The sequence below is a fragment of the Colobus angolensis genome, unplaced genomic scaffold, assembly GCF_000951035.1.
Source record: "Colobus angolensis palliatus isolate OR3802 unplaced genomic scaffold, Cang.pa_1.0 Scaffold561, whole genome shotgun sequence".
NCBI lineage: Eukaryota > Metazoa > Chordata > Mammalia > Primates > Cercopithecidae > Colobus > Colobus angolensis.
In genome coordinates, this window is record NW_012119166.1 from 106,400 (window position 1) to 123,475 (window position 17,076).

Genomic DNA, 17,076 nt, shown 5'->3' on the forward strand with positions numbered 1-17,076 from the left:
ATTCTGAGAAACAGGCAAAAATCACCTTGTAAGGCAATGTTATATGAAAATAGTATTTGTAAAACACTTAATCCTTTCCGGCACTAAGACATTTAAAGTGAAATCTGTTTCCAGGCTTACAGATTTACAGAAGCCTGTCTACACAGAGTAAGATAATTAAAGCGGACATACAGTATATACTCAAAAAATTTATTTGCACAGTGCAGGCTATGTCAAACGCTAATAAAATGCAAGTGACAACTTGCCTTTGTGGGAACCAGACACAAAGATTCACATTTTGAGGAAGTTCAAGTTTACCGGCCAACAGCCACACCACGATTTGCTGCCGTCATAGAGGGGCCTTAAGGAGAAGGACTGCTTCTAGCCAGTCAAATACTTGGATTTCATCAATGGAGAGACAAAAGAGCCAAGGTGCGCCCAACGCACAAATGCTAAAGGAAACAATCAGTCTCCTTTCCGACCGTCAGGATTAGAAAACAGCCTGATTCCTTCCAGGAAATTCATGTAAGCAGGTCCCCAGAACTCGCTGACCAACACTGCAGCCGAAGGCGGGTACGAGGCCAACAAAGGCCAAGGAACCACTGCGACCCCTCCAGGGGGGCGTGAGGACCGCCGAGCACAACTAGGCACAAAAGTAGAATACGCAAGATCTGGGCGGGTCCCGGCGCCAACTCCGATCTCAGGGCCTCCGCGGGCTCCGGGGGCCAGACGCTCAGACCTTGGACTACGGGTCCCCTCGTGGCAGGCAGGCTGCCGATTCCACTTACAGGAGGCCGCAGGCCTTCATGGATCCCAAAGCCTACAGGCCAAGTCACCCCCACAGAGAGGCCGCCCCGTCTCTCAGCAACGGCCGCAGCCAGGAGCCGCCGCCCACCCCGGCCCGGATCAGCCTGCCCGCGGCCTTCCTCCTCCTGTCCCCTATCCCGCAGGCCAAATCGGGCTGGTCTTAGTCCCGAACGGTCTGTGGGGCCTCTTCTCCCTTCGCTGGGGTCCGGGGCGGTGGGAGAGAGCAGGGGCTACAAGGAGGGTCGGCCAGGGTGCTACTGCCCCCTCAGCACTCACCATGGCGACTCCCCAGAGCCTGCGGCAAGGAGCACCCACCCCGCGCGGAACCTCCCGCGGTCATGTGACGCTGCGGCCCCCTCCAAGCCCCGCCCTCCCTAGCCCCACCCCCGGGCCCTACAGGCTGCTCATTGATTGGCCTACTTCTAGGAACCGAAGTCTCGCGTGCTTATTGGCCCTGGCCACTTGATGCTAGATGGACGGACCTGGGCGCCCGCCAATCTCACCACAGCGTGTGAGAGTGGGCAGTCGGTGCAGCGCAGTGGGGATCCCCCGGCGGCAGACAGGAGACAACAGGAGGGAAAGGCAGTGTGTGATGAGTTTGTCAAGAAGAAAGGAATGGAAGGAGGGAAAGCCTACAAGTCCACTTTCACCATTTGTGCCTTGGCGAGCGCGCTAGTGATGCGCATGCGCAAAAGAAGACCCTGATTGGCTTGTGGGACGGTCTCAACGTCCTGTCCCAACCAATCCACATGCGCCGGGGGTGGGGCCTGGCTCTCACTGGCTGGTGCAGCCTTTGCGCGCCGGTTTCGTTGCCCCGCGGCATTCGCCGGCGTTGTTGGCTTTAGTGCCGGCGCTATGGGGTCGGAGCTGATCGGGCGCCTAGCTCCGCGCCTGGGCCTTGCCCAGCCCGACATGCTGAGGTGAGTTCGGCCGCGCAAGACCAGGGCTGGGCTCCCGCCTCGCGGCCCTGGGCCCTCAGACAAGGCCGGCGCCCTTCCCAGGCGTCGGGCGGCGCGGAAGTGACGGGGAGCGCTGGGGCCGGGCGGGGTGTAGGGCCTACTTCAACAGAAACTTCCCGGCCGTAAGCTTAAATGAGATGGCAAGAAGGGCGATAGCAAACGGCGATGGCAAACGTCCCTGGGAACAGCCAGCCCTGTCCGCGGGTAGCACGGTGGTAGAAAAATGAGCCAGGGAGAACTTGCCGCTCATTTCGCCAACGCCTACTGCAGTCGGGTTTACAGCAGGGAACCCGACAACGCGGCGCAGACTCCGTTGTCTATAAGGGCGAGGACCTTAACCGGGCCGTGTGCCAGAACCACTGGGCTTCGGGTGGAGCGCGGCCTAGCGGCTGCCTTTAACAAAACAACAAAAACTCGGAAAAGCGGGCGCTGTTCCCGCTGAGGCCAGATTGATGGCAGGTGCTAGGCGAGGAAAGATACGGCAAGAGCTGCCCAGGCAGGGACGACAGCTCCTGCAAAAGCCTTGAGATGGGAAGCGGGATCCGGGGTTCGAAATAAAGCCATTGTAGCTAAAACGTGGAGCAGTCAGGCTAGGGAAGGCAAGGAATAGAGCACTTAAAAGATTTGAAGACACACCTGCAAGACTCGGTAGTCGTTTAGAACAGTGGCTCTCAAAATGTGGTTCCTGGACCAGCAACAGCCATATCATCTTGTCTCTTGTTAGAAATACAAATTCTTCGGTCCCACCTCAAGCCTACTGATCAGTAACTCGGCCTGGGACCCAGTAATTTGTTTTCACACGCCCCAAGGTGATTCTCGCCTACAATCAAGTTTAAGAACTACTGATTTAAAGGAAATAGGAGGAAAGGGGGAACCCTGGTCTAACCTGCCTGCCTCTGTGATAGTTCATGCTTGTTCCAGTAATGGAAGGAGGAAAGAAGGGTTTTTTTTTTTTTGTCGAAATTTAACTTCCTTTTGCCTGAAAGCATTTGAGCACAGTGATGTTTGGAGTCAGTGCTGGTTCTGTCTTCCTCTCCCCAGAGGATATGACCTTCATTCCCAGCCCCAGATAAACGTGCCACAGGAGTTAGGTTTAGTGTGAAGCTCACCAGGCTGTATTCGTTGTTTACCAACGTGTTGAGCAAACTTCTGAACAAGTTGTAGCGAACACACTGCCCTTTTAACCAGGAAAGCAGAGGAGTACTTGCGCCTGTCCCGGGTGAAGTGTGTCGGCCTCTCCGCGCGCACCACGGAGACCAGCAGTGCAGTCATGTGCCTGGACCTTGCAGCTTCCTGGATGAAGTGTCCCTTGGACAGGGTAAGTAGGTCCTACCAAATGCCTGAATAATCCAGTGCAACAGTGAAGCTCTTTTAACTTTTGGTTGAACTAAACCCCAGTAAAAACTCTTGTTTTAGATTGGCCTGGCTATTCTTGTATGTTATTCTGGAAATACTGTAGAATCAGTTTGCTTTGGAAAAAAATGTTTCCATGTTTTCTTTACTCATCACTGTTTTCCCTGACCACCTCTTTCTCGGCTGGAGGCCATCTTCCACATTGCTGGTAGCATTATCCTCCTCTTAAACCACGTCCAAACCCCTGTGCTTTTCTTCGAGTGTCACAGTGTTTGAGAGAACAAGCTTTGGGGTCAGGAGGAGTTGCGTGTTGAGATCAAATCTCCACACTAGCTAGTTCTGTTAGCCTTCAGTGTCCTCGTCCATAAAGTGAAGATAAAATATCCAATTTCACTGGATTATCGTGAGGAGGATTAAACGTACATAACACCATTAACACAGTACCTGTGTCATAATGATACACTCATTAAATGGTAATATTAAAAACAAAGCTTTGTTGATGACCATCAAACCCTCCAGCCTCTCTTGAATCCTGGCCTCAAGCTACAGTATTCACTTAACAGACTCTTCACTTCAATGATTTGTGGCTTTGAAAATGCAATACCTTGTTTTTTCCTGCAGTACTCTTCTGGTAAACTCCTATTTGTCTTACATGACCCTGCCTTATTGTTACATTGAAACTTAAGTCTCCCAGACAGAGCTGGTTTCCCACAGTGGATCCTCCTGTTTCTTTTCCTATTTTCCTTTTCCTCTTTCACACTCACACACACACACCCACACCACCCCAGCCTGCCCCTACTCCAGTCCCACTACTTCTCTCCTTCCTTTTCCCAATAATAATAATAAACAGCACCTTTGTATAAACACAAGTAACCATATATGTGTTTCCTGTGGTTTTTTACTGCCTGTTTGACTATGTTAGTATTGTGTTATAATTTTAAATCATCTGTGCATATGCATGACTGCCTGCTTTTGTATAGTTTGAACTCTTTGAAAGCAGTACTTCCTCAGCCTGACATGATTACCAATTTTTTGACTAAATGAAGCTAAACCTTTAGGTATTAAGGTTTGCCACAAAATTAATTTTGAAAAGTTATACTGCTTATTAAACAAGTGTTTAAGGGTACTAATATATAGAATGTAAAGTTTTTATGATTTGTGTATGTGTGTTTCCTTTCACAGGCTTATTTAATTAAACTTTCTGGTTTGAACAAGAAGACATATCAGAGCTGTCTTAAATCGTTTGAGTGTTTACTAGGCCTGAATTCAAATATTGGAATAAGAGACCTAGCTGTACAGTTTAGCTGTACAGAAGCAGTGAATATGGCTTCAAAGATACTAAAAAGGTATGGGACATAAAGAACCTTAATTGAAAATGTATACCAATAGGCGGGGTGTGGTGGCTCACACCTGTAATCCCAGCACTTTGGGAGGCCGAGTAGGTTGGATCATGTGGTCAGGAGTTCAAGACCAACCTGGCCAAGGTGGTGAAACCCCATTTCTACTAAAAATACAAAAATTAGCTGGGCATGGTGTCATGCACCTGTAATCCCAGCTACTCGGGAGGCTGTGACAGGAGAATTGCTTGAACCCAGGAGGTGGAGGTTGCAGTAAGCCAAGATTGCATCACTGCACTCCAGCCTGGATGACAGAGCAAGACTTCATGGTGGGGGGTGAGGAGTGAGGCGGGACCAGAAAATTTGTACTGGTAGATACAAATTACCCGTTGTCCTGTTCTGGTTAATTTTCAGTCTTAAAAAAATAACTCATGTTAAGTGACATCACACATATCTCATCCATTTTAAAAGCTTGTAAGTTCTGATTTGCACTTTCAGTCTCTTTTCAAATAATATTTTCTAACATAATTCTGCAATAACTTCTTTAGCTATGAGTCCAGTCTTCCCCAGACACAGCAAGTAGATCTTGACTTATCCAGGCCACTTTTCACTTCTGCTGCACTGCTTTCAGCATGCAAGTAAGTATTTTATTAAACATTCAGTAAAGTTACCAATTTACAAGTTGGTTTTTCATCTCCAAGGAATACTTCTAATTTAGTTGATATGAATTCAGAGCATATTTTCCCCTAAAAATAATATTAGGAATATTGGCCAAGTGACCATATTCCTAGTTTATGCCATAATGTAGCTAACAACTTGGAACTATTGTCGTCAGAATTCCACCAGCCATATAGCAGCTGTATACATATGCTGGGAATTCTGATTTCAGTCTGCCTTTTATAAGAGATGATATCTGTCATTAAAACAATCTTCATATGTGATTTTCTGCTCGTATATTTTTAAAAGTACTGGCTGGGCCAGGCATGGTGGCTCCTGCCTGGAATCCCAACACTTTGGGAGGTAGAGGCAGGAGGACTGCTTGAGGCAAGGAGTTCAAGACTAGCCTAGACAACATAGTGAGACCCGAATCTCTTAAGAGAAAAAAAAAATTAACTGGGTGTCAACGCGTGCCTCCAGTCCTGGCTTCTCAGCTACTCAGGAGGCTGAGGCTGAATTCTCACTGAAGCCTAGGAGTTCTTGGTTATAGTGAGCTGTGGTCATGCTACTACACTGTAGCCTAGGCAACGTAGCAACACCCTGTCTCTAAAAAAAAAAAAAAAAAAAAAAGCACTGGCTACAACTGTTCTTCAAGGGATTTATAACATATTTTAGTGATAAATTCTCACATCTGAATCTTAGAATTGTGGGTTATCTATGTGTATACTGAAATGTTACCTTGGAAATATTAGTAATAGTTGATATCTTTGTCTAAAGTTGTCTTATTTTTATCTTGCCAGAAAACTCCTTAGAAAACAAAATGTAGTTGGCCCTTAAAGAATGGATTTCTCACTACCTACTCAATAATTTTGGTATGCTTGGCTCTATTAGCTACATACCTAGGAATATTAATTGGCATTTGTAGAAAACATCTCTTCAATTCAACAAAAGTATGTGCATATAAAGAGGGAATGTAGCTGTTATTGTAGAAAACAGTGAGACTAGTCAACCCTACTTTTGAAACCATATTACGCTGAGTAAGAAAAGGTCTTGACAGGTCTATTACCCTGAAGAAAAAGTTTATTTTGTGTTTGTAATTAGTGGTTGCTGTGGAGTGTTACTAGGAGAGTTTATTTTCAGGGTGGGGTGGGGTTGTTACATTCCCGTAATATAAATATAAATATCCTGTGAGTTAAAATGAGTGGAACATTCAAAAGTCCTATGATTGTCATTCATTAAATTAATCTGAGATTTACTAAAGAGTTCTAAAAGTCACGAAACACTACAGCAAATGTCTTTTATGTGCCCCTTTTGTTATAAAACAGATCCCATGTGCATTTTAACTCTCAGTCCAATAAACAACTAAACAACTTAGCACAGATAATAACATGTTTGGAATGAAGGAAAAAACTAGACAGAGGCTCTTAAAGCATGGTCAAAAAGAAAATAAGTTGATTATCTGGTTGCCCAGAGAAGAAAACTGTACAGGTCTTGAGAAAAGCAACTTATGAAATTGTTTTGTAGGATTCTAAAGCTGAAAGTGGATAAAAACAAAATGGTAGCCACATCCGGTGTGAAAAAAGCTATATTTGATCGACTGTGTAAACAACTAGAGAAGATTGGCCAGCAGGTCAACAGTAAGTATTCTGTAGTTCAAGAATGTGTCATTTGAAAATGTAGTACTTCTGTTTGTAAAAGTCAGATATTTTCAAATGTGTAAACTGGCTGCTTCCTAAATTCTGTATTACATGTGGACCAGTTATGTTTTTATTGATGTTTCTAACCTATGATTCCATGAATCTATGCCTGGAAAATAGATTCTTTATTAACATGTTCCCATGTTAAATACCAGCCTGTAGATACATAAGCCAGGATAGAAATGATTCTCAAGTCTGACAAGAGAGGCCAAAGAAAAGAGAAGTCTAAGATCATTTGTCTTCTCCTTCTTCTCATACTTGATAGTTAAGGTGTCTAATTTTATTTGTGATCCAAAACATGCCCAAATACTGAAATTGAGGACAGGAGAAAAATTAACCTTGATAACACTTCTTAAAGGAGAACCTGAAGATTTAGCTGCTCCACCACGGAAGAAAAAGAAGATAGTGGTTGAAGCCCCAGCAAAGGGTAAGTTTTACTAACACGGTACTGACATTGACATTTTATGCAGTGAACAGCCTAGTGCTGCCCTAGCAGCTTGCCTGACAGGAGTTCAGTTTTAAGTAAATTCTGACTGTGAATCATTTGATAAGACCAGTTTTCCAAGCAATCAATGATGGAAGTAACATCAGTATTGGGTAATTAAGAATATGTCTGCCCAGCCACTGGCTATGGGATTCTAAGAAAGTCTATAATTTCTGTGAGCCTCAGTTTCCTGATCTATAAAATGTGATTAATATTATTGCCTATTATGGAGTGTAGTAGGGGTTAAAGGAAATAATGCCATTTAAAGTACTTGGTTCAGTGCCTCTCAAGCACCAGTTAAGTGCTTGATAGACGTTAGCTATTGTTAGATGTCTTGGAATGCTTGGAGTGTAAGGGAGAGAAAAAAGTGATAGCTAAGCTAGGTGTGGTAGTGTGAGCCTATAGCCCCAGCCATGGTCCCAGTTACTCAGGAGGTGGAGGTGGGAGGATCATTTGAACCTCCTGAGTGCAGCCTGAGCAACATTACAAGACCCCATCTCAAAAAAAGTGATAACTGCTGTTTCTCCACTTCATTTCAGTATCTTCTTTTCTGTTTTAGACAATTTAAACAGGTTTACTTTTTTTAAATTTCATTTCTAAGCATAAGAATTTTGAAATTGCTTTAGATGATTTTCTGTCAGAAATGGAGAAGGTAGAGGAGATGCCACATAAACCACAGAAAGATGAAGATCTGACACAGGATTATGAAGAATGGAAAAGAAAAATTTTGGAAAATGCTGCCAATGCTCAAAAGGCTACAGCAGAGTAATTTCAGCTTCCAGACTGGTATGCATTCCAAACTGATAGTACATTGCCACCTCCAGGAAGACTTGAGAGCTTTGGGATTTTGTTTAAACTTTTATAACAAGGATCCTAAGACTATTGCCTTAATAGCAAAGCAGCCTACCCGGAGGCTAAGTCTGGGCAGTGGGCTGGTCCCTGGTGTGGGCATTAGACCAGCCACAGTGCCTGATTGGTGTAGCCTCATGTGCTCTCCTACAAAATGGAATTGGAGGCCGGGTGCAGTGGCTCATGCCTGTAATCCCAGCACTTTGGGAGGCCGAGGTGGGTGGAGCTCGAGACCAGCCTGGCCAACGTGGTGAAACCCCGTCTCTACTAAAAATACAAAAAGTAGCTAGGTATGGTGGTGCGTGCCTGTAATCCCAGCTCCTCAGTGGGCTGAGACAGGAGCATCACTTGAACCTGGGAGGCGGAGGCTGCAGTGAGCCGAGATCACACCACCACACTCTAGCCTGGATGATAGAGCGAGACTTATCTCAAAATAAATAAATGAATAAATGGAATTGGAGTCATTTTGCTTTGTTTTAAGTGAATGGCAGTCCCTTGTCTTATTCAGAATATAAAATTCAATCTGAATGACACCTTACAGATTTTTACTTGAGGTTTTGTGCGAGGTATTTTTTATTTGACTAAATCAGTATATTGTACAGCCTAAGTTAATAAATGTTATTTGTATATGCATTCAAGTTGTACTTGTCATCAGTTTGGGGGAATCCTTCTTATGCTAAAAGCTATGTCTCCTCTATCAAGTTCCTGTCCACTGAGCCACACTGCCTGCCAGACCACAAACTCAGATCAGACTTTAAAACCCTGCTCAGCCACTTACCACCTGTGAAACCTTTAGCAAATTAACTTTTTTATGCCTCATCTATAAAGTAGGAATAGAAATGGTACCACCTCGTAGATAATATGGAGGAGTTTCTGAGCCAATACATATAAAGCATTTAGCACAGTACCTGCTATGAGTAAGCATTTAGAAAATAATAGAATAGAGAAAGAATCTCACATATGGAGGTCTCATAATGAATTAAACATTAGCAACTTTTTAAAAAATCAAGTTTTTCTTTTTTAATATCTACATATTGAAAAAACGTAAACTTAGTAAATACTACTTATTTTAAGACTATGGAAGAGGACCGTTTCATGGATGGTAAGAAGTTGCTAAAGGCATCGTGCCAGACATGATTTTAACTAAAATTAAGAATATATGATATAATTAAATATTTCCATGATAAAGGGATTGCATCTAAATGTTTAAAATCTACTTAGAATGGCATCAGTAATAATAATGGTTGCTTTTTTTCTGCTACAAGTAATGAATACCTGCCACATAGATCTAGAATGACTAAAGGTGATGTCTCTTTTTTCCCCCCTACCCTTTTTAGTTTTAGAACTTTAGCAGACTAAGGCTAAAGAAATACCACAATCAAATGATCCCAACATAAGCATGTCTGGCAAGGCCTGTTTATTATTGGGGGAATAAACATGAGCTTTGGAATCACACACACTTGGGTTTAAATTCTGGCTCTGCTACTTCTCCCGTAACAAAAGCCCAAAATCTTACTGAGCCTAAGTTTTCCTATTTATAAAATAGAAAAACTGGGCACAGTGGTGTGCACCTACAGTCACAGCTACTCAGGGGCCAAGGCAGGAGGATCACTTGAGCCAAAGAGTTTAAGTCTCTAGTATGCTATTCACACCTGTGAATAGCCACTGCACTCCAGCCTGGGCAATATAGGGAGACCCCATTGCTTAAAAAAAAAAAAGAATAACAATAGCTAAAATAGAAATACCTGCCTTGTGAGGATTAAAGTTATTATTGTATTTGTGAAGTACACTTTGGGAGGCTGAGGCAGGCAGATTGCCTGAGCTCAGGAGTTCAAGACCAGCCTGGGCAATATGGCAAAACCCTATCTCTACTAAAAATACAAAAAATTAGCCAGGCGTGGTGGCTTGTGCCTGTAGCCCTAGCTATGCAGGAGGCTGAGGCACAAGAATTGCTTGAACCCGGGAGGTGGAGGTTGCAGTGAGCCGATACCGTGTCACAGCACTCCAGGCTGGGTGACAGACGAGACTATCTTAAAAAAATAGAAGCTATATAATTTGTTATTTGGTGCCAAGATTTAGATTTCTAGCTCCCAGCCTACATCTTTGTCCTGTGCTGGATGCTTCCTGCCTTCGAACATCAGACTTCAAGTTCTTCAGTTTTGGAACTCGGACTGGCTCTTCTTGCTCCTCAGCTTGCAGACAGCCTATTGTGGGACCTTGTGATCATATAAGTTAATACTTAATAAACTCCCCTTTATATACATATATATGTATATACCCATATATGTGTGTGTATATATATCTCTTGTCCATCTAGAGAACCCTAATACAGATGCTTACTAGTTAGTGAATTCATGTGTTTCAGTACTGTTATAAACACTTTTTGGAAGCTCACTTCTTTAACAGTTCTTCATGGTTTAACTGATCAAAAAGTTTTTTTTGTCATGAATGTTTTCAAATACAACAGTAAAGAGGACAGTATAATGAAACCCATACACATCACCTAGACCCAAATTATTAGATGTTGCCATACTTGCTTAACTATACCTTCCTTTTTCTCTGAAGTCATTTAACCACATTGCCAATATCACACCTCACAAAATTAATAGTAACTCTGTCATCAAATGTGAAATTCATAATCTAAATGTCTCAAAAATATCTTTTTATTGTTTGCTCAAATCAGGGTCAACACAAGGTTCACACTTGACATTGAGTTGTGAATTTTTAATTATAAAAGTAATACATGTGGGCCAGGCACAGTGGCTTACACCTGTAATCCTAGCACTTTGGGAGGCCGAGGTGGGCAGATCACGAGGTCAAGAGATCAAGACCATCCTGGCGAGCATGGTGGAAGCCTTTCTCTACTAAAAATACAAAAATTAGCTGGGCGTGGTGGCGCATGCCTGTAGACCCAGCTACTCAGGAGACTGAGGCAGGAAAATCGCTTGAACTCAGGAGGCGGATGTTGCAGTGAGCCGAGATTGCACCACTGCACTCCAGCCTGGCAACAGAGCAAGATGCCATCTTGAAAAAAAAAAAGGAATACATGCTTATTGTAAAAAAAAAAAAAAAAAGATTCAAAAGGTTCAGAAAGATAAATGAAAAGTGGAATTCCACCTCTCCCAATCACCCACTTTTCACATTCCACTGTTAAGTTTCTTGCATATCCTACAATTTTTTAATGTACATATAAGCATATGTCTCTTCACAAATGGGATGATACCATACATACATTCTATAATTTTTTTTAAGAAAAAATGGCTTTCAGTATATCTAAATCTATCTATAACAGCCGTGAGGTATTCCACTATATGGATGTGGCAAAATTCATTTAACTAAAACCAAACTAATAGGCATGTCTTGGTTGTTTCTACTGGGCCATTAGCAACAATGCTATAGTAAACATCATTTTGCATAAATCTCTGTACAATTGTTCAAGTACGGAGGGATAAATTTCTAGAAATAAAATTGCTGGATGAAAGAAAGCATGGGCATGACTTTTATTTGGATACATATCCATCAAAAGTGGGAGAATGCCATTTTCCCCACACCCTCACCAATTCTTCACCAATCTGATAGGTGAAAAGAGGGGGCCCCAACTACCTTTTAGAGTTTCTCTGCCCAGCAGTTTCCAGTGACTGTACATGCAAATGGAAAAGTCCCATTAGAAATAGTTGACCCAACACAGTTGCAATTAAATATTTGAGCTAAGTATATACCAGCAAAGTATTAAAATCCAGAAAAACTCAAGCTTCATAAAACCTCAAATTTCAAATCAGGGATGCTAAAATCCACATAGCTCACTTGTGTGGGCCTGGCCTAAACAGACCCCTCAGAGGAACTTTGGAGGGAAATTGTTTCTCTAAGGTAAGGAATAACAGCATAAAGGGAAAAAAATTGAAATTGATAGATACAGGATTCTTTCTAGATCTGCCCTGTCCAGTATAAATGCCACTAACCACACGTGGCTGTTAAACACTTAAAATGTGGCTAGTGCAACTGCAGAACTGAATTTCTAATTTTATTTGATTTCAATACATGTAAAAGTAGATACTTCAGTTATTGAAAAACTGAGTTATGTTTCAAACAACTTGAGTATGTAAATAATTTTTCCACAGTAAGTTTTAAGAAATCTAAATACAGATTAAGTACATCTGATGAAAACCTAGCATCTGAATTGACAGGATTTTTTTGTGTGTGGGGGGTGGGGATGGGGACAAAGTTTTGCTCTGCCACCCAGGCTGGAGTGCAGTGATGTGATCTCAGCTCACTGCAACCCCCGCCTCCTATTTAAGTGATTCTTATGCCTTAGTCTCCCAAGTAGCTGGGATTACAGGTATGCACCACCATGCCCAGCTAATTTTTGTATTTTTAGAGATGGGGTTTTACCATGTTGGCCAGGCTGGTCTCGAACTCCTGGCCTCAAGCAATCTGCCCAGCTTGGCCTCCCAAAGTGCTGGGATTACAGATGTGAGCCACCATGCCCAGCCTTGACATGTGTTTTTAAGTGTAAAGTATACCAGATTTTGGAGACTTAGTATGAGAAAAAGAATACAAATCTCTTTTTTTTGAGACTGAGTTTTGCTGTTATTGCCCAGGCTGGAGTTCAATGTTGTAATCTTGGCTCACTGCAACCTCCACCTCCTGGGTTCAAGTGATTCTCTGGCCCCAGCCTCCCTAGTAGCTGGTAAAATATCTCAATTTTATCTTGATTATGTATTGAAATATTTTTGATACACTAACATATAAATTATTAAAATTGATTTTCAATGAGTTTTGTTAGAGAAGCTACTAGAAATGTTTTAATTATGTGTATAGCCTGTACTATATTTTTGTTGGGCAGTGCTGCTCTAGATACGGTAATTAACTACCTTTTTCTGGGGAGATGATTCATAGCATTTTCCAGAATCTTAAGTCCAAAGGAGGGTATGAACCACAATAGAACTACAAAATATACTCTCTAGCTCCTTCTGGAGGCTGCCCTCAAAAAACCTTTTAAGGAAAGATAACTGACATTTAAAAAATAAGACATTTTACCAAATCACTGTCACTGTCTCATCAAAGGACAACTTCCAGCAGCTGTGTCTTCTGATGTTCATTCTTCAGCTGACCAACTTGGAGCAGGCCTAGACTTGCTGGTACTGAAACTTTTCCCAATGAGGGTTAGCCTTCCAGAGGAAACTTAACAACCTGAGAACTGCAGCAGCAGGATAACCTCTCCACCTGCCTACCTCTCCGTCAAAAAAGAAGAGCCTCTGTTATGGGACAAAAATCCTGAAAGGTAGTGAAACTGTTGCATGTCTAATTAAAATCTACAATTCACAACATTGACTAAAGCTGCTCACCTGAGGCTGAGCACAGTAGCTCACACCTATATTCCCAGCTCTTTGGGAGGCCAAGACAGGTGGATCACCTAAGGTCAGGAGTTCAAGACCAGCCTGGCCAACATGGCAAAACCCCATCTCTACTAAAAATACGAAAATTAGCTGGGCGTGGCAGCACATGCCTGTAATCCCAGCTACTTGGAAGGCTAAGGCACAAGATCACTTGAACCCAGGAGGCAGAGGTTGCAGTGAGCCAAGAACACACCAATGCACTCCGGCCTAGGTGACAGAGGAAGACTCTCTCAAAAAAATAAAATAAAAAACTAAAGCTGCTCACCCGAGAAAAAAATGGGAACAGCACAAAAATCATGTAGAAGTAAGGAAATTTAAAAGATTGTGTATTTTTTAATAACAAAGTACTCCTTTTAACCATTTTGCAAGTTGGTAAAGTATCTAAATATACATATGTACAAGTTCGTAAATGTGTTAGTTGAAGCTGGGTGTCGTGGCTCACACCTATAATCCTAGCACTTTGGGAGGCTGGGGCAGGTGGATCGCTTGACCTCAAGACCAGGTTGTGCAACATGGCAAAACCCTGTCTCCACTAAAAATACAAAAACTAGCTGGGTGTAGCAGTGGGCACCTATAGTCCCAGCCACTCATGATCGCCTGAGCCCAGGAGGCGGAGGCTGCAGTGAGCCAAGATCATGCCACTGCACTCCAGCCTGGGCAACACAGTGAGACTCTGTCTCAAAAAAAAAAAAAAAAAGTGTTAGTTGCTTGCCATGTTGAGAACAGTGTGATTTCAGTGAAGGGATCACAGGGCTACTCTAATGCATACAGAAAAGTGTTTAAATGTACAGTGGACCCTTGAACAATGTGAGGGTTAGGAGTGCCCTACCCCCTTGCAGTTGAAAATCTGGGTATAACTTTTGTCTCCCCAAAAACTTAACTACTAATAGCCTATTGTTGACTGGAAGCCCTATCAATAATATAAATAGTCAGTTAACACCCATACACACACATGTACATGTGTGTGTGTGTTTGTGTGTGTGTATATACACATATACTGGTTTTTTTTTTTTTTTGAGACGGAGTCTTGCTCGGTTGCCCAGGCTGGAGTGCAGTGATACAATCTTGGCTCACTGCAAACTCCACCTCCCGGGTTCAAGCAATTCTCCTGCCTCAGCCTCCGGAGTAGCGACATTATAGGCATCTGCCACCACGCCCCACTAACTTTTGTATTTTTAGTAGAGACAGGGTTTCACTGTGTTGGCCAGGCTGGTCTTGAACTCCTGACCTCAAGTGATCTGCCTGCCTCAGCCTCCCAAAGTGCTGGGATTATGGGCATGAGCCACCGCACCCAGTTTATATACTGTATTCTTACAATAAAGTAAGCTAGAGAAAAGTTACTAAAATCATAAGGAGGAGAACATATATTTACTATTCATTAAGTGAAAGTGGATCATCATAAGGGTGTTCATCATCTTCCTGTTGAGTAAGCTGCAGAGTGGGATGAAGAGGAGAGCATGGTGTTGCTGTCTCAGGGGTGGCAAAGGCAGAAGAAAATCCACGTGTAAGTCGACCGTGCAGTTCAAACCCTGTTCAAGGGTCAACTGTACATGTATATAGGAAGTGTACGTGTAGAGTGACAACAGACGTATAGAGCGTGCTACAGCCTGAGGCAGCAGAAGAGCCGCTTTCCTTGATGTCTCAGGATGTATCATTTCTGTGTTTTCTCAGAAAGCTGAACCTCATTACATTCTTATCTGTTTCATAAATTGCCTATCAGCTTCCAAACTTACAAGACCAGAAATTTGTAATTAAGACAGAGGGGTTAGGACAGGGCAGAATTATCAGAGAGGTGGAGGTGTGTGGAGATTTAAAAAGCACATTCAAAATGATCACTGCTCCGATTTGGCTATGATAGTTGACATATTTTGACATTTCAAGTGATGCTAATTCTCAAGAGGGAGCATAAGTTAAAGCAAGTTTGAAGATCACTGTCCTAAATCCACATGGCTTGACACAAGAATGGGGTAGTACAATAAAATGTCATCTCACACCTGAGCAAATCAAAATTCTAGGAATTCTTTGTACTGGAGGAGATAATACGAATAACATGGCCCCTGCAAAGTAGTCTACCGAGTTATTTAATCAGTATGAGTTTAGAATTTAAATTCGACATATGCAAAATACCTACCTAAAGCATCCCTACACTTACCACCAAAAGTAGGTATATTTGAAAGGTACACAGAACATTTCACACATAGTGATCTTACAAGGCAGAAAAAAACGTTCTTAGGAAGCTTCTTTACAGCCACTTTTCATCCACAAGGAAGGCAGCAGCCATAACCATTTTTACAAAATAAGTGGAATCAATAATACCAAAAAGCCAAATTATTTAAATTTTTGAGTCATCTCTTCACTTCACCACTGGCCTCAGTAAATTCTGGACCCACTGGAGCAGCAGAGTTGAAGGTTAGGGAGAAGTTGGAAATTTCCTTAACCTGTTGGCAGCAGTCACCACATAGAAATGTTTCTTGAGGCAAGGAGAGAATAAAAGAAAAGAAAAAGCATATATTTCAGACCAGTTGCTTTACAAAGAAACAATAAAAGGATTTAAGTGAGTCCAGCTGCTGGGGTTGGTTTAAATCTGATCACCTAAAGGAAAAACAAGTTTCTAAAATAATTATAGAATAATCACATGACTTTCAGGGGCATGTTGGGAGTAAATATGAAGTGGGAAGATATATTATCCTACCCCCTGTTTTTTTTTAGGGGAGTGGGGGTGGGGATGGGGTCTGGCTCTGTTGTCCAGGCTGGAGTGCAGTGGCATGATCTTGACTCACTGCAACCTTCACCTCCTGGGTTCAAGTGATCCTCCCACCTCAGCCTCCAAAGTAGCTGGGACTACAGGCAAGCGCCACCACGCCCAGTTAATTTCTGTCTTGTTTGTAGAGATGTGTCTCCACTATGTTACCCAGGCTTATCCTGCCCTTTTCACATTTTAAAAATGGAGCACCCTAGAACAGTGTCTTATTTTTATTTTTTATCAGCCTACATCGTGCTTTGACAGAACAGTGTTTTTCAAATTGTGATTCACAACCAAGCAATGGGTCATGAAATCAAATTGGTGGGTTGTGAACAGCATTTAAAAAATAAAGCCAAGTGGCACAGAATAGAAAATATCAGAATACATCATACTCTGTTAGAGAAAATGTTGTGATTTTTTTTAAACAGAGATGGGAGTCTTACTCTGTCACCCAGGCTGGAGTACACTGGCAAGATCATGGCTCACTGCAGCCTCAAACTCCTGAACTCAAGTGATCCTCCCCACTCAGCCTCCCGAATAGCTGGGACTATAGGTGCAGGTCACCATGCCTGAGTCAAATTTTTGTTGTGTGTGTGTGTGTGTGTCTTTCCCAGTATGTGTGTACACATATAGGTATTCTTGTGTACTTGCTCCATACATAAAGGGTTTTGTTTGTGCTTTTGGATCCCCAGTGAGGATCTAAGTCTATATTAAATTGTTGGAAGCCACTTCCCTGGATCACAATTGCTTTTTTTTTTTTTTAATTATACTTTAAGATCTAGGGTACATGTGCACAACGTGCAGGTTTGTTACAT

General features: G+C 42.6%; 3 protein-coding genes across 4 annotated transcripts in view; 1 reads left to right on the plus strand and 2 right to left on the minus strand.

Annotated features, from left to right (window-relative positions):
• VPS35 (vacuolar protein sorting 35 homolog (S. cerevisiae)) overlaps positions 1–1,165 on the minus strand; it is a 29,660-nt gene extending 28,495 nt beyond the window's left edge. Inside the window, exon 1 of one of the 2 annotated variants that reach the window (XM_011961656.1) lies at positions 1,063–1,165. In XM_011961656.1, coding sequence (XP_011817046.1) covers positions 1,063–1,065 — 3 coding nt within the window. In that variant the 5' untranslated portion in view covers positions 1,066–1,165. Of the gene's footprint in view, positions 1–245 lie in introns of both variants that reach the window. The other variant, XM_011961657.1, reaches the window with a different exon arrangement.
• ORC6 (origin recognition complex, subunit 6) lies at positions 1,023–8,567 on the plus strand. Its single transcript, XM_011961655.1, has 7 exons — positions 1,023–1,706; positions 2,934–3,063; positions 4,281–4,444; positions 4,984–5,073; positions 6,617–6,729; positions 7,148–7,216; positions 7,915–8,567. The coding sequence occupies exons 1-7, from the start codon at positions 1,642–1,644 to the stop codon at positions 8,040–8,042; spliced, it is 759 nt and encodes a 252-aa protein (XP_011817045.1). The 5' UTR covers positions 1,023–1,641; the 3' UTR covers positions 8,043–8,567.
• Positions 8,568–15,209: 6,642 nt separating this feature from the next.
• MYLK3 (myosin light chain kinase 3) overlaps positions 15,210–17,076 on the minus strand; it is a 43,004-nt gene continuing 41,137 nt past the window's right edge. Inside the window, exon 13 of the mRNA XM_011961658.1 lies at positions 15,210–15,988. Coding sequence (XP_011817048.1) covers positions 15,929–15,988 — 60 coding nt within the window. The 3' untranslated portion in view covers positions 15,210–15,928. The remainder of the gene's footprint in view (positions 15,989–17,076) is intronic.

What these genes read in the sequence shown, in the direction of transcription:
- ORC6 (XM_011961655.1), top strand. Translation starts at nt 1,642, where the DNA reads ATGGGGTCGGAGCTGATCGGGCGCCTAGCTCCGCGCCTGGGCCTTGCC. An exon ending in GCTTCAAAGATACTAAAAAG is followed by an intron (nt 4,445 to 4,983) that starts GTATGGGACATA and finishes TAACTTCTTTAG; the next exon opens with CTATGAGTCCAGTCTTCCCC. An exon ending in GGTTGAAGCCCCAGCAAAGG is followed by an intron (nt 7,217 to 7,914) that starts GTAAGTTTTACT and finishes ATTTTCTGTCAG; the next exon opens with AAATGGAGAAGGTAGAGGAG.